Here is a 16,623-nt window from a genome sequence, read left to right as displayed (position 1 = left end):
GAATAGATTGGGATTCCATTTAGCCAGTGTGAATTATAAGTGCTCCCAAAGTATCTGAACTGTGGGGGGGATACTGAGGTGTGTGTGTGTGGGGGAATCAGTAAAGTAGGGTGACCATATGGAAAGGAGGATAGAGCTACTGGATCTTTAACAGGTGTATAGAAAAGGGAATTTCAGCAGGTGTCCTTTGTTTGCATGCAGCCCCTGGTGAAATCCCCTCTTCATCACAACCATTAAAGCTGCAGAAGGCCTGCCCTCTTTTGTATCTGGTCGCTCTAGTATAGCTCCTGCAGCTTTCACTGTGGTGATGAAGAGGATATTTCACCAGGTGCTGCATGCATACAAAGGACACCGGCTGAAATTCCCTTTTCTATGCAACTGTTAAAAGGTACAGGAGCCCTGTCCTCCTTTCCATACGGTCACTCTATTCATGCAGCCCCTGGTGAAATTCCCGCTCCATCACAACAGTTAAAGCTGCAGGAGCCCTGCCCTAGAGAGCCGTGTTCCTGCAGCTTTAACTGTTGTGATGGAGGGACATTCACCAGGTGCTGCATGCATACAAATAACGCCTGCTGAAACTCCCTTTTCTATACAACAGTTAAAGAACCAGCAGCCCTGCCCTCTTTTGTATCTGGTCACGCTAGGCAGGGCTCCTGCAGCTTTAACTGTTGTGATGAAGAGGGAATTCCATTCCTTCTGCATCCTCTGTGCGATCAGTACCTATAAGGAGTTTGGAGATTTTTGAAAGCAAAGGTTTTCTGGGCGGGGAGAAAGGTTGCTGGGTCTTCTTCCTTGCTTACTGACTGCGGATTCCCCTACCCCAAACCTCTCCCCTTTCTCTCTCCCTTTCAGATCAGGATTATCCTCCAGCTTGGCCCCATATTCTGCCTGCAATAACAACTGTAAATGCCAGACGGATTCCTTCACTCCTGTCTGTGGGGCAGATGGAATCACCTACTTATCTGCCTGCTTTGCTGGATGCACTAGCACGGTAGGCCACCTTCATTTACGGAGACCCCCTTTATCAGTTGACACAGTTCCAATGGAGGCTGATGGCTCCGAGGTCAGTGGGGCAGAGAATCCACTCCGGGTTTCAGCCAGAACCAGGCAAAACTCTAAAGGGACTCCTTTAGGGTTCTTTCTGGTTCTGACTGAAACCCGGAGCAGATTCACCACCCCACTGACCTTGCAGCCACTAGCCTCCAGTGCAAGGTGTATGTCCAGGTGGTGGGAAGGTGTCCTTGTAATCGTTTGCTAGCGATTGCTGGTGAAAGGAGCTTGCTGTTCCTCCAGAGGCTAATTTCTCTCCAAAATAACGCCTCCCCCAGCTCCATTTCCATCATCCTTGCTTCCCGTGTTTCACCTCCCCCAATATGTCTTTCATCTCTCTCGAGTTCTCTCAGGAGGGAGACGGTGACAGGTCATGAATTCAGAAAATCTCTAAAGCTCGACAAAGAGAATAATTTCTCTTTGTTCTCAAAAAAAAACCCCCAAAAAACACACCCACCCGATATTTGGATAGAAAGACGACTAATTTGTGTGGACAAGCCAAAGCTGGTACCTGAGATGTATGTGTGTGTGTCTGTGGGTAGTTTCTTCAATCCCTGGGGCCTCTTAATGCAGCTGAGAAGAGGGCTCCTACACGAACCAAGTTAAAACAATAGTTGAATACAACTAATTCAAACGTTTAAAACCAGTGCAGGTTAGAGCAGGGACCCAGCAGAAGTTTATGGCAAGGAACTTTGTTTTTGCAAAGCCACTTGTACAGCTCAGTGCTCTGCATGTTTACTTGGAAGTAAGCCTCCCATGGGGTATGCTTCCACGTAGCACCCACCTTCATGGCAGCAAGCCCCGTTGAACTCGGGTCATGAATCAGAGCAAACGTGCATCCGGCAAAGCCGTTTGTTACCGGGGGTGGGGTGGGCTGAGGAATGGAAACACCAACACACACACACACGCGATCAAATGGAAACGGAGAGGGTCCCCAGGACCGTCCATAATGAACAGGAATTCTGGAACCCTGAGAAGGTCGTCCTCGGGGCTCATTTTGGGAAGCAAGATCCTGGCGAGAGAAAGAGAGTCATTGGCATTTTCCACCCAGCTGCTTGATATCAGTGGCTTCTCCTCCCGGATGCCTTGACCACGGTTTTCATGTCCACGGCTGTGAAAATTGCACTGCCGTCCTGTCCCTTAGCAAAAACTTCCGATTTTCCGTGATCTCAGAAGAGATGGGCGAACCAAAGGGGAAATAGGATCGAACGGCCCATAAAACACGGGTGAATAAAGGGAAGCTGTTCCCCAGTAAGTGTCTAGTGTGGAAACACCTTATGTTTGTGTGTGTGTGTCTGTCTGTTTTCAATTATTGAAGTTGGAAGGCAAGTTGGTTAAAATAAGTCTCCTCCAACCCTCTGGCAAGAAATAAAGGGATGCTTCCTGCTCCGGCATCCTTAGAGAGCAATAGTCTTGATTGCAACACGTCCCGAAAATGAACTCTACGTTCCTCAGTTCTTCTAGGGATGTGCGGGTCTTGCTGAACACAAGAAGGAGCACAGCGGGGCCTTTCATCCTGCCCAGCTTGCAAGCTCACCAGATCCAATTATCCCAATCACTTGAGCTCCTACTTTATCTCACCAGACTGTATCCCTTTGCCGTTCCTTACTCCAGCGATATCTTCAAAAGCCTTTGGCGAACGTGTGTCGTGGCGTCTACGAAAGGCTAAGGTTCCTCTGAAGACACACACACACACACACACCCGGTGGGAAGTGCAAAATTGCCGCTTTTTGGAACATTTGAACAGAAACTCCCTTTTTCTTTTTCTTTTTTGCTATTGTGGCACAAAAGAAGGCCGGGGGGTGGGGTGGGGGGGAGAAAACTCACCCTTGCAGGCTCCCCCTGTAGCCATTTTGCTGCCATTAGGCCCAGAAAAAGACTTGTTACTGCAGGGAGGGAAGAAAATGTGGGAACTTTCTTGAAAGACAGAACATTATTAGCCTTCAGATGCAATCAGAAGAAAGCACACCTTGTAACCAGCCACTTTCCCAGAAGGACTAAAAAGACGTTTAAAAGCCAGAAAGCGAATCGCGGGCCTTTCTCTTTGGGGGTGGAAGGTAGTTATTGGTTACTACCTTTTCATGAGAAGAGATGAGAGCCTTTTACTCCAGACCCGCTGTGGCCCATGTTTCTTTTCTCCCCTGCTTGTAATGCAATGTGCAGTTCTTAAAATAGCTTCCTTCTGTAACCAAACGCCATGGCAAAAGCCTTTGGAGTCCCAACGTATCCGTTCTCTTAGGGTGGCCAAACAGCTGGCGGGGTTTTTTTTACCGCTCTGGCTAATAAAACTGGGTCCGGGTTCCAAAACGTAAGTAAACTCCATGTTCTGCCAGGTTTTTCCCAGAGCCAACCTGGTTTTGTCGGAGCTCCACCCTTATTTTCAAATGTCCATCCTGCCACGTCTGCTTCCAAAGATGCCCAAGGCAGCCTGCAACACAAGAAAAATGAGAATACATAGATAACCCTAGATCGAAGCATTCAAGAGACCAAGTAGTAGAAGAAGAGACCAAGACAAGGAGGAAAGTGGGCTGGAGTAAAGCCGGGAGGCTGCCTATTCAAAGTGGCCATGTGCTTTCCATGTGTTCCTGAGTGCTGAGTCAAGGGGCATGTCCTGAGAGTTGCTGCAGGGCCTGAAGGGGTGTGGCCTGATTGCTCTCAGCAGCTGAGTGAGCTGGGAGTCTCATTCTGATTCCTGACTCCAAGCTGAGCAGAAGCAGAGAAGAGGAGCTGCCCCAGTTGGACTAGAAGCTGTAAAAGGAAGCCAGCCCCCAGAGAGTGAGCGATCAGAGTGAGTGAACAGGAAGGGCAAACAGGAGTTTGTCAGGGGGAGTTTGGCAGAGGATGTCAAGGGGGAGGCCCCTAATCAAAAAAATCTTCTCATAAGACACACTCATATAGTAGGGGACTTTGTTGTGCACCTTCACAGTGGACGGGACAAAGCACATGCAATTCCAATACAATCAGAAAGGAAGGAACAGAACAGAAACAGAGAATATGGATGGAAAAGAGTCTCTATCAAGCACCTTGAAAGCAATGCAGTGGTTGCTAGAAGCTAGCATGGATTTGTCAAGAACAAATCCTGTCAGACTAATCTGATCTCATTTTTTGATCGGGTAACCTCCCTTGTGGACTGTGGGAATGCTGTGGACATAATGTTTATAGACTTCAGCAAAGCTTTCGACAAAATGCCCGATGATATTGTGATGAACAAACTAGCTAAAAGTGGGCTAGACGAAACAACTGTTAGGTGGAACTACAGTTGGCTACAGAATCGGACTCAAAGAGTGCTTATCGATGGTACCTTCTCAAATGGGAGAGGTAACAAGTGGGGTACCGCAGGGCTCAGTCCTGGGCCCAGTGCTCTTCAACATTTTTATCAATGATTTGGACGAGGAGGTGCAGGGAATGCTGATCAAATTTGCAGATGACACAAAATTGGGTGGGATAGCTAATACCCCGGAAGACTACCCCTGCTAATTTTGTGCTGCTGGTGGTGGTGTTTTAACTGTCTTTTTCATTTATTTGTTTTTTATGCTGCGTTTTAATTAAGATTTCATTTTAATTCCGTGTTAATGGTTAGCTGCGTTGAGTGCCATTCTTTGGATATTAGACAAACTTGTGCATTCAGAGCAGGCCCCTCCCCCACCTAACTACGGCCCTTTTCCCAAGAATTTCGTTCACCACCGAAAGCTTTTTCTTGATAGAACGCTTTCAAATTGCAGTCTGGCTTCCCTGAGTGACTGGTTGCCCATCCTTTGTCGGACTCCTCCTGTGACTTAACGGCTCCCGGGGAGAGCCGGCTGTGTTCTAAACTCCGTTCACACGGGGCAACGATGATGGCCAACAGCCCTGGCCGTGCTCCAACGTGAACGGAGTGTGCACCCTAGACTAGAACCTGTCTCCGGATCCTCCGAGAGATTCCTCAGCAAGCAAGCCAATGTGGAAAGGATTCCCTGAATGGAAAACCTCTCAAAACCCGCCACTCTCTAAGAATGCCTCCCGCAACGCCAGCAAATGGATGGTTTGATTTGTGCAAAACCTCTCGCTTAACTCTGCCGATGTTTTCCTGCCAACCTTCAGAAATTCCAGAAAGGCAAACCCAAAGGAGGCAGTGGGGGTGGGGGGGTGGGGGGTCAGACTCTGCGAATGGCGCACAAAAGCCCTTTTTGACATTCAGCACTGGCTGGAAGATCAAAGGGAATAGGGTCACTCTCTTTCCTTTCCGATTGCATGTCGATTAAAGCTTATCTTGCGCGGCTCCACCATCCCGCCCCTGCCTAAATCCCCTTCCCAACCGACGCCATCTGTTGCCCTTCCAGGGCTGGGAGTTCTGTTATCACTCTGCCATTCTGACTATTCTACAAGAGGAGGAGTTGACTTGCCTCCTCATTGTTCGGAGGCTGCGAAGGGCCGTGCAGATTAACTTCTTAAAGCACTCCAGCATAATTAGAAGAGGTGGGTGGAAAGTGGAGGGGAGGGTAAATCAGAAAGTAATTAGAAGCTTTAATTTGGAGACGTCTTGGCTTCATGCAGGGACACAGAGCCTTCCTTTTATCCTTGTATTCACAGGGGGGGCTGAGCCAACAGTAATTTTCTTGCACCCGCGCTTATTTCAAAGACGTGGAAGAGCCAAGAGAGAAAGCACAAAGTGGAAGGGAAAGCCATGCTGCTTATTTATTTATTTATTACATTTATATACCACCCCATAGCCGAAGCTCTCTGGGTGGTTTACAAAGGTTAAAAACTGAGCATTAAAAACAAATATACAAAATATTTAAAACCGTCAAAAGCATAAAAACGACAATATCCATTTAAAACAAGGGGTCAGTTAAAAACTCAGCGTATGTTGTTAACTGCCTGGGAGAGAAGAGAAAAGTCTTGACCTGGCGCTGAAAAGATAACAATGTTGGCGCCAGGGCAGCATCGTCAGGGAGATCATTCCATAATTGGGGGGGCCACCACTGAAAAGGCCCTCTCCTTTGTTGCCATCCTCCGAGATTCCCTTGGAGTAGACACCCGGAGGAAGACCTGGGATGTTGAGCGCAGTGTACGGGTAGGTTCATGTCAGGAGAGGCGTTCCGTCGGGTATTGTGGTCTCAAGCCATGTAAGGCTATATAGGTTAAAACCAGCACCTTGAATTAGGCTCGGAAATGTATAGGCAGCCAATGCAAGCGGGCCAGAATCGGTCTTATACAGTATGTTCAAACCTTCTGGTTCCGGTTATCAATCTGGCCGCTGCGTTTTGCACAAGCTCCAGCTTCCGAACCGTCGTCAAAGGCAGCCCCTTGTAGAGCGCATTGCAGTAATCTAATTTGGAGGTTACCAGAGCTTAGACAACTGAAGCTGTCATATCCCTGTCATATGGGGATGGCTGCATCCTGACCACTCCGCTCCTTCCAGATGGCGGAGGAGGAGGAGGAAGCCCTCGCCCTCTTCCTGCCTCTTGACTGACTTTTTTGGCTTCTGGTGCAAAAGGCAGATGTTGCAGTGGCGGAGTTGATGCACAGCCTAAGTTCTGCAACACAATCTCCCCACCAGGGGGTGTTATCCAACTGCGTCATTTTGTTCGCGCAAATGACGTTGCACTAGCAGAAACTAGGTTCTAAACTATGCACAAGAGAAGAATCCAACTAAAGTTACATTTGCACAAGCATGGTTGTGCAAGGGTTGCTCGTTATACTTGTGCTGCCTTTTGCAACCTGTCGTGCAATGGGTGGCACGAGGGTTGCGCACAATAGTTGTGCAATGGGTTGAAGAATGGGTTGCACAATAGGATAATAATAATAATAATAATAATAATAATAATAATAATAATAATAATAATAATAATATATTTATTTATCACCTGCCTCTCCCTCTGGATCGAGGCAGGGAACAACACAGAATACAAAATATTATAAAATACATAAAACTGACTAAAATATATAAAAACTAATACATTATTAAAATAGCAGCCAGCAAGACATCTTAGAAATTCGACAGGGTAGGCCTGCCGGAAGAGATCAGTCTTTATTGCTTTTTTATATTCAGAAAGGCCATTGAGTTGATGGATCTCTCCTAGCAGGCCATTCCACAGTCTGGGAGCGGCAGCAGAGAAGGACCTCTGGGTAACAGTTGTTAATCTAGTTTTTGCTGACTGGAGTAAACCCTTCTCAGAGGACCTGAGTGTGCGGGGCAGATTGTACGGGAGAAGGCGATCCCGCAGGTCACCTGGACCCAAGCCATGTAGGGCTTTAAAGGTAATGACCAACACATTATACTTCGCTCGGAAACTAATTGGCAGCCAGTGTAATGATTTTAAAGCTTGCACAAGCATAAAGTACAACCGCATGCACGACCGTGCTTGCACAAACATAACTTTAGTTAGATTCTACCTGCACAACCAGTTGGGCAAGTGTAATGGGCAACCAGTGGGAAGGTTCCACAGAGCTCTGCTAGTAGAGTTTGTGGAGTGACACTGTTGGATACGGCCCAAGTGTCCTATTTTACAGAGGACAGTCCCCTGCTTTGGAGAGTTGGCAGGGATAGTCGTCTTGAAGGTGTCCTCTATTTGATGAGCTGCCAAGTCCAACTTGGAGTCAAAGAACCAGAAGGAGGGAGAGTCAGCAGGGGCCTTGAAGTTCCCCATCCACAGTTAGCACCTGGACAGCAGGTGGATCAAGGCACACCACTCACCTGGTCACTGTCTGTCCCACCATGGTGCGATGTGTTGTATTTCTGTTTAAATCATAGTCCTGATTTCTAAAAGTGTGTTCATATATATGAATTAACACAGTGGTTCCTAATTGGGGGTCCGCGTAACCCACCAAGGCGGTCCGTGGCACCATTCACATATTCACTATTCGTTTCTGGAGTCCACTGACGACAAATTCCTACCAGAAGTAAAATATAACATCACTGAGCACCTGCGTGATTTAGCGACTAGCTTCAGAGATTACTTCCCTGCGCCTAATCCTGAAAACTCATGGAGAAGGAATCCTTTTTAATGTGGTGATGTACAGCTAACAACTCTATCTGCAGAAGAGCAAGATGCACTTGTTGACGTGACTTGTGATGGTTCATTGAAATCATTTTTCAAAGAATATAGACTGGACCAATTCTGGGTGAAGGTTTTTCCTGATTATAAGAAGTTAGGTGAAAAAGCTTTGAAATATCTAGTTCCCTTTTGTTGCACATATCTTTGTGAACAACATTTTTGACATTTTGTTATATGAATTACAAGCATAGAAATCGGCTCGATGTTGATCCAGATCTGGGATTAAAAATAGGAAATATATAAAGGAAATAAAATAAAATAATAAATAAATAAATAAATAAATATTGAACCAGATGTGGAAGGGTTTGTTCGGGACAAAAAGAGGCACGATTTCTCCTATCACATTTAGGTTTATTAGCTGCTAGACAAGTCATAATTTGTTCAATTGTAAACTAGACATTAGTCAAATTAAATTCATCTTTATATTCCTAACTAAATCATTGTCTTTTTTGCGTGGTAATATCACAAATTTTATGGTCTGTTTTTTAGTATACCTAAAATTCTTTGCTTATTAGGGGCTACCCCTTATTTTCTCCAAAAAATTGCTTCGCACAGGTAACTACCATAGAGATAACATTTTTTTCAAAAGTGGGGGGGTCCATGGCTTGGCATTTGAAAAACAAGGGTCCGCAGTACTTAGCTAATTGGGAACCACTGAATTAACGTGTGCAAATGTCATGCAAATCGGACGCCATTTTTTATTTTTTGGCGATGCGAAATTAGGCCCTCCTAATTTGGGGTGTGTGAGCGTCCTCAACCAGCCCGCAATGCCTTCTCTTCCAGAATCTCACTGGCTGCGCATGCCTGAGTTTGGTCCCAGCCGAGAATGCCACGGTCGTTCCTGGGAAATGCCCCAGCCCAGGATGCCAAGAAGCCTTCCTGACATTCCTCTGCGTGATGTGTGTCTGCAGCATGATCGGAGCCATGGCTCAGACGCCGTCCGTCATCATTCTGATCAGGTGAGGCGGCTCTCCTGGCGTTGGCGGGGGAGGGTGGGGACCAGTTTTGGTGGCGGGGGAAGAACGTGGGGGGGGGGGGAAGCAGTAAGGGGAGATGTGATGGAGGCGTATCAGATCATGCAGGGCGAGGAGCATGTGGACGGGGAGACTTTTCCCTCCCTCTCTCATGATACTAGAACCCAATGTGCAGAGAAAGTGGGAGCCCTTCTCCCTGTGTGCAGAGAAAGTGGGAGCCCTTCTCCCTGTGTGCAGAGAAAGTGGGAGCCCTTCTCCCTGTGGGCAGAGAAAGTGGGAGCCCTTCTCCCTGTGTGCAGAGAAAGTGGGAGCCCTTCTCCCTGTGTGCAGAGAAAGTGGGAGCCCTTCTCCCTGTGTGCAGAGAAAGTGGGAGCCCTTCTCCCTGTGTGCAGAGAAAGTGGGAGCCCTTCTCCCTGTGCAGCCAAAAAAGCAAACCGTTTGCATGTACGAAATAGCGATAGAGAGAATTTGGTGTGGATGTGACACTTGTGCTTATTTTCCCGGGCAGTTGGACATTATTTCTGGCCCACTTGTTGTGCGCTGCTTTTGCGGTGTTCATTCTAGGCTGATGGGGTGGCGGCTGTGTGTTGTGGATAAACACTTTTCGCATTGTATTGTTTTCAGATTATGTTTTTACAGTGTTCATTTTTATTTGTGCTGATGGTAGTTTATATTAATTTTGGATTCCCCCCTTCCTGTTATATTAATCATTGAATACCATATTGTGTGTGTTAAGTTGCTTTCAGGCTGCTTTTTGCAGTGCATAGGAATAATAATAATAATAATAATAATAATAATATAATGATGATGATGATGATGATGATGATGATGTTGTGTGTGTGAATTAGTGGTGTGTATGTGTGTGTGTGTGTGTTTGTTTTATGTGGTTCTGTTCGTTTGTTTTGGGCCTGCCAACACCAGATCTACACCAAGCAAGATAAAACACTTTGAAAACTGCATATGGAATGTGTCATGGGCCCAAACAGTTGTCAAAACTGTTATAAACTGTTTGAAAGCAGTAGTGTAGATCCTACCCCCATAGGGTGACCCTATGAAAAGGCGGACAGGGCTCCTGTATCTTTAACAGTTGTATTGAAAAGGGAATTTCAGCAGGTGTCATTCGTATATATGGAGAACCTGGTGAAATTTCCTCTTCATCACAATTAAAGCCCTGTCCTCTTTTAAATCTGGTCACTCTAGTATAGCTCCTGAATCTTTAACCGTGGTGATGAAGAGGGAATTTCACCAGGTTCCCCATATATACAAATGACACCTGCAGAAATTCCCTTTACTATGCAACTGTTAAAGATACAGGAGCCCTGTCCTCCTTTTCATATGGTCACCTTAGTGCTGGCTGATGAATTTAGGTGTATGTGTGTTTTTTTAAAAAAAATCCCAAATAGGCTAATTTCTGCTGCTACTTTCAGTTTAATTATGAGCACAGAGTGCCATACGATTCTCACCCCTGCTCTCATGCCAGCTGTGCCTCGAGAAGGAACGCGCCGCTTCCCGTGGCACGGAAGATGCCCGCGAGTCGCTAATTAGTGCTTGCTCTGAAGGTGCTCCTAGCCCAGCTTCAGAGCCGGGTGCTGTGAGGATGCCTAGCTTGCATCTCCCCCAATTTGAAGCCGGTTCAAACACAAACTTCCCTTTTATGAGCAACACACCTGTGTACCAAAAGCTCTTTATCCAAGCCTGGCCGCCAAGTCCTAGAGCACTTCCGAACTAAGGCCTTTGAAGTGGACGCTAGTTCATGAAAATTTATGCTGGAATAAATGGGTTAGTCTTTAAGGTGCTACAGCTACCCCTCTGGGAATCCTCTCCCTGTGAATTCACTCTCTCTGCCTTCCTTGTGATGTCCTAATAAATTAAAGTTTAGCTTTTCTTTCTTTCTTTTTTTTTAAACCCCACCTCCCCAACTGGTGCTAACATTGTCACCTTTTGGGCATCAAGTTAAGACTTTCCTCTACTTACTCCCCAGGTATTTGATGGCATACGATGAGGCTTTATAAAGTTAGTTTTTTATTGGGTCCTGGTAGTTTTGGCGTTAATTATTATTATTATTATTATTATTATTATTATTTATTTATATAGCACCATCAGTGTACATGGTGCTGTACAGAGTAAAACAGTAAATAGCAAGACCCTGCCGCATAGGCTTACAATCTAATGGTTTTGAATGTTCAAACTGCTTTACATTTTTAATGGTTTGTCAATCAATCCTTTATTTACAGTCAATAGACCCGAAAAAGAAAGGTACAGTTATTCCAAGCAAAAGGTCAATAAGATAACATAAGCATATAAAACATATCATTAGTAATACATTTTAATACATGCAAATCAAGGGTAAAAGGGAGTAAGATCAGAGCAAGGATGGGACATGTGTTAACATTAGATCTTGAACAGAACATAGGAGGAAAATTCAAGCAATCATATGTGGTCTGATGAGAATGGCCAGATTCAGAAACTTGGCAACCTGTATAGTGATTGGTTTATTTTGGCCCTGGAGGATGCTCATCAGGGTCTCTGGGGAGCGGCCAGGCAAAGCCTGTATAAGAGGGCGTATCAGCTCTTTTATGATATCATCATAGAAGCTACAAAAAAAAACAGGACGTGGGTAATGGTTTCTACTTCACTTTCGTTACAAGGGCAGCATCTTTTGCATAAAGGGATTTTTTTATATCTGCCTTCCATCAACCTGGAAGGAAGGGCATTAAATCTAGCCAAGGTGAATGCCCTCCTATACTTGGGAATAGTCAACCAGCATAAATATGGAGGACCATCTTTATCAGTGTGTCTACTTAGGCCTAATGAGTATGAGGAGCATGGGCCACAGGCAGCCCCCTGTAGTTCCTGCCGGTCAATATCCGCTAATCGCTGTTTAACAATCGATTTAGCCTTTGCTAGGTCCATTAGTAGCAGATGAGGAGGCGAGAGCCCGATAGTGCAGATTTTTTCTTCAATCATTTTTGCCCAGTGGGATTTACCAGTGTCCGGCGGGATCAGTGAGAGTAGAGAGTTGGAAGTAGTGGCTAAGTGGCAACGAAGGCAAAAGTATATAGTGTAGGTCCACACTAGACAATTAAGCGAATTGTCCTGCTTCCAAATTTAAATTAGCACCAGAAATACATCTTGGGCCCCCAAATATTCACCTTAGAAAGAGGTGTTGGATACTTTCAAAAGATCCTTTGTAATAAGGTAGCGAGATTGGTGACCCAAACAGAGTCTGGGACACCGTTTTTGCTCGAAAAACCCGGATGGTTGCTGGTAGAAATTTTCCACCCTTTGTGTAGTGAAACCGAGCAAGCCACCAGCTGCCTGCTCGGCCTTGGTCTTTACATGCTTATATGGGTACCCAGCTTAGGGTTTCCTGGAACCAAATCCCCAGGTATTTATAGGTTTATGTTTATAAATGGTTTATGTTAGGTCCCATCGTGTTGTAAACTGCCCTGAGAGCCTTGGCTATTAGGAGATAAAAATGTAATGAAGGAAGGAACAATATTTAGAGAGCAAACCTATGTAGATATGGAGACATTTTTCTTCCTCTCCCATAATACTAGAACTCAATGGGCTCATCACAGGAAGCTGATTGGTGAGAGATTCAGGAGAGATACAAAAGAGGGCAGGGCTCCTGCAGCTTTAACTGGGGAACTTTGGAGGGCCAGATGGGGACCCCAGAAGCTCCCCGCCCCATTCCTTAAGTTTGTTGTTTATTCGTTCAGTCGTTTCCGACTCTTCGTGACTTCATGGACCAGCCCACGCCAGAGCTTTCTGTCGGCCGTTGCCACCCCTAGCTCCCCCAAGGTCAAGTCTGTCCCCTCCAGAATATCATCCATCCATCTTGCCCTTGGTCGGACCCTCTTCCTTTTGCCTTCCACTTTCCCTAGCATCAGCCTCTTCTCCAGGGTATCCTGTCTTCTCATTAGGTGGCCAAAGTACTTCAGTTTTGCCTTTAATGCCATTCCCTCAAGTGAGCAGTCTGGCTTTATTTCCTGGAGTATGGACTGGTTTGATCTTCTTGCAGTCCAAGGCACTCTCAGAATTTTCCTCCAACACCACAGTTCAAAAGCATCTCTCTTCCTTCGCTCAGCTTTCCTTATGGTCCAGCTCTTGCAGCCATAGGTTGTGCAAATCAGCCAAACCTTGAGTTCACCAAAGTTCTCCAAATTCCATCCAGAAGTTCATTCCGACGCAAGTCTGTATCGGATTGCATGCTTGGTTTGGTTTGGTTTTTCTTATTTCTTTTTGCACAGAAATCCATGCATGTATTTTTTTTCCAAATGTACACATCAATTGTGCACATCTTTGCAATGTACACCTTCTTCTATTGATTAAAAGATATTTGTGCGCCTTTTTCAAACGCATGCATGCAGTGAAAAGCAGTTGTTTTGGTCCGCAAATCGCATTGCAGGCTTGAAAATGTACGGACATTGACCGCGGATTGCATCCAAATCCATGTTCGGTCCCAGAAGTGCGAACTGGAGAAATCCTGATCAGAAATGATCTGAAACGTATTCCTCATCCATCCCTAGCCTTAATTTGTGGCGTACGATTTGTGGTCATGTTTCGCAGGGGGTGTTGCGATGTTCTTTTTACAAAATTCACCATTAACGATTCCTTAACTTATCAGGCAGCTGCAGCTGTGACGCTTCTCCAGATTCGAGGTGGAACGGGAGTGGGAGGGAACAGAGCCCATGGATTATCTTGATTTTTGAAGCTACGACCGTGTCATCCCGGCTGACAGCAAAGCTCAGCTCTCAGGGCTAGAAGGGGGCCTGTTAATTAAAGCAGTGCGGAGATAGGAATCGCTTCTTTTCATTTAATTTTTTTTATTAATATTATTTTGCTTGAATATCTCTTCTGAACAGAACAGTGAGCCCTGAGCTGAAATCGTACGCTTTGGGGGTCCTCTTCCTTCTCCTTCGATTGTTAGGTAAGTGAATCCAAAGTGGCTCTTTTCATTCTAACCTATTAAAACGGCTTAGGCCATTTTCACTTAAGTATATGTGGCATGATCAGTTACTACCGCCCAGAGAGCTTCGGCTATTGGGCGGTATAGAAATGAAATTAATTAATTAATAAACCACCATGTCAGCAATGTGACAGCATCAAATGTGGTGAGAGCCATTGTGGTGTAGTGGCTAAAGTGTTGGACTGGGAGTCGGAAGATCTGGGTTCTAGTCCCCATTCGGCCATGGAAACTCACTGGGTGACTTTGGGCCAGTCACAGATTCTCAGCCCAACCTACCTCACAGGGTTGTTGTTGTGCAGATAAAAATGGAGAGGAGGAGGATTATGGACGCTGCCTTGGGTTCCTTCAGGAAGAAAAAAGGTGGGATATAAATGCAACAAATAAATAAATGTTGTAAGACTTCATCAGCAGATACAGGTCATGATGGCTGTGTGCCACCTCCAATATCAGAGGCAGTATGGGGTGTTTTAAATTTGTAATTTTGCATTGCTGCTGTTTTTATCTGGTTGAGCTTTTATATTGTATTTTATATTATGGTTTTATACTGTTGTTTTATACTTTGAATTATTTTAATTTTTGTGAACCGCCCAGAGAGCTCCGGCTATTGGGCAGTATAGAAATGTAATAAATAAATAAAATAAATCAATAAATCAGGCTTCATTAAGTCCTTAAAGGGCTCACAAGATGTCCAAGTTGGTCTAAAAAATTTTTTTCTACCTGCACAGGTTTTATCCCACCTCCCCTGATCTTTGGAGCAGGAATCGATTCCACATGCCTGTTCTGGAGCACATTCTGTGGCGAACAAGGAGCGTGTGTGCTGTACGACAATGTCGTCTACAGGTATCTTTACGTGAGCATCGCTATTACCCTGAAATCACTCGCATTCATCCTGTACACCACCACTTGGCAGTGCTTGAGGAAGAACTATAAGAAATACATCAAGAACCATGAAGGTGGACTCAGCACTAGTGAGTTCTTTGCCTCCACGTTGACCCTGGACAATCTGGGACGGGACCCCATTGGCCAGAACCCATCTCATAGGACAAAATTTATCTACAACCTTGAAGACCATGAGTGGTGCGAAAACATGGAGTCTGTTTTATAGTGACTATAAGGGTGGATTGTTAACCCAAAGGTCCTTTTTAAAGTCAACGAGAGAAAGAGAGAGATGAAAAGAAAAATGTAATATAATATACAAAGACATTTTGGGAAATATAAGCAAAATGGCGGCCATCTCAAAAACTATACGAATGTTCCAAAATGCTCTCATATATAGTTAGGGACAGAGGTGGACCTATATCCTTTTCTCAAAAGCAGACGCAGGCAAGATTCAGGACAACAGGATCGTTTTTAAAATCTGGCATGAGACGTGGAGATGCAAAACGTCAATGTACCAGGCACGTCAGCCGGTGGTGAAATGGATGGGCAAAGCTGCCGACACTTTGGGATCCGGTATTTCACTGAGAGCTGAGAAGATGTCTGTCTTTGAAACAAACAAACAAACCCCGAAGCAGAGAGAAGAAGCAAGCCACAGCTATTTCCAAAATATGCGCTATTTGAAACTCACATACCACTGGGGTAATCTTTGCAATACGAGCTATAAAAGGATGTAAACTTGGGTGCTATTCAGTCCCAGCATTCTCTCTGTCTCCCTCTCCCTCCGACATCAAAGAGGGAGCCATGTTGGAAATTCTCAGCTGATTCAACGTCATCATCACCAGCAGCTGAAATGGCCCAGGACTACGTGTGTCATGTCACCGCTCTTAAAGCACCAGCATCATTTAGTTAACATATTTCAGAGTCTGATTCTATTTTGGCATGGGGATAGGGTGGGATAGGGTGGCCTGGCTATGCTAGAAAAGGTTTTTGGGGGGATGGAGGGGGGCATTTTGGATGACCCTTGCCAAATACTCCGCAAGCTTTTAAAATTACATAGGGATGAAGATGGTCTAAAGGTGAAGACGGATGTCACAGTTCCAAGAGGTGGACGTGTGATTGAGCCATCACTGCCTTCCTAACAAATGTACTTTTTTCTCCTATCCTGGTGTGAGCTGTGAAAAAAGCAGGTTTCTAGTATCATAGAGTTTAAACCAGGGAAAAGTTGGCCATGGCGGCAGGAATGCAGTTGCACACCGTTGACCAGAGCAATTTTTCAATCATTTTTCTCTCTTTTTTCCCAGGTTGGGTGAAGGGGGTACAGGGCAAAACGAACCAATACATGAATATATGTGCCACTTATATATGTACCCTATTGAAGGGTAGGGAAATGGAGGTACCATTTTGGCCATTTTTCGGGGCAGGAAATTAAATCTAAACGTTTTGCAGGGTGCTTACCTTTACTAGCTGCATGCTGGCTGTCCCTTTCTTAAGCTTTTTAAAAGCTCTCTCCCTCTGCAGCAATGAGAGAAAGAAAGAGAATTCCCTAGGGTTGTGCGCTGCCCTTCATCATTATTATCCCCCTCAAATGCCTCCTCTAGCGTCATTTGGGTGTGGAGTAATGGTGGCCAGCTGATCTCTGCCTCAGGAAGCACTTTCTTTGAGCTTCTCTTCATGAAAGATTTATTGCACGCTCACGATTAGCCTCTCACGG

The 16,623-nt window shown here is 45.3% G+C and overlaps 1 protein-coding gene across 1 annotated transcript in view; it reads left to right on the top strand.

Annotated features, from left to right (window-relative positions):
* Positions 1-15,851, top strand: part of SLCO3A1 (solute carrier organic anion transporter family member 3A1) — a 148,645-nt gene extending 132,794 nt beyond the window's left edge. The window contains exons 9-12 of the mRNA XM_063142660.1: positions 853-991; positions 8,871-9,046; positions 13,930-13,994; positions 14,759-15,851. Of these exons, the coding sequence (XP_062998730.1) occupies positions 853-991; positions 8,871-9,046; positions 13,930-13,994; positions 14,759-15,138 (760 nt within the window). The 3' untranslated portion in view covers positions 15,139-15,851. The remainder of the gene's footprint in view (positions 1-852; positions 992-8,870; positions 9,047-13,929; positions 13,995-14,758) is intronic.
* Positions 15,852-16,623: the final 772 nt, after the last annotated feature.

Source organism: Elgaria multicarinata, chromosome 16 (assembly GCF_023053635.1).
Source record: "Elgaria multicarinata webbii isolate HBS135686 ecotype San Diego chromosome 16, rElgMul1.1.pri, whole genome shotgun sequence".
Classification (NCBI taxonomy): Eukaryota; Metazoa; Chordata; class Lepidosauria; order Squamata; family Anguidae; genus Elgaria; species Elgaria multicarinata.
Note: the sequence above shows the minus strand (reverse complement) of the source record. Positions and strands in the feature narration are given on the sequence as shown.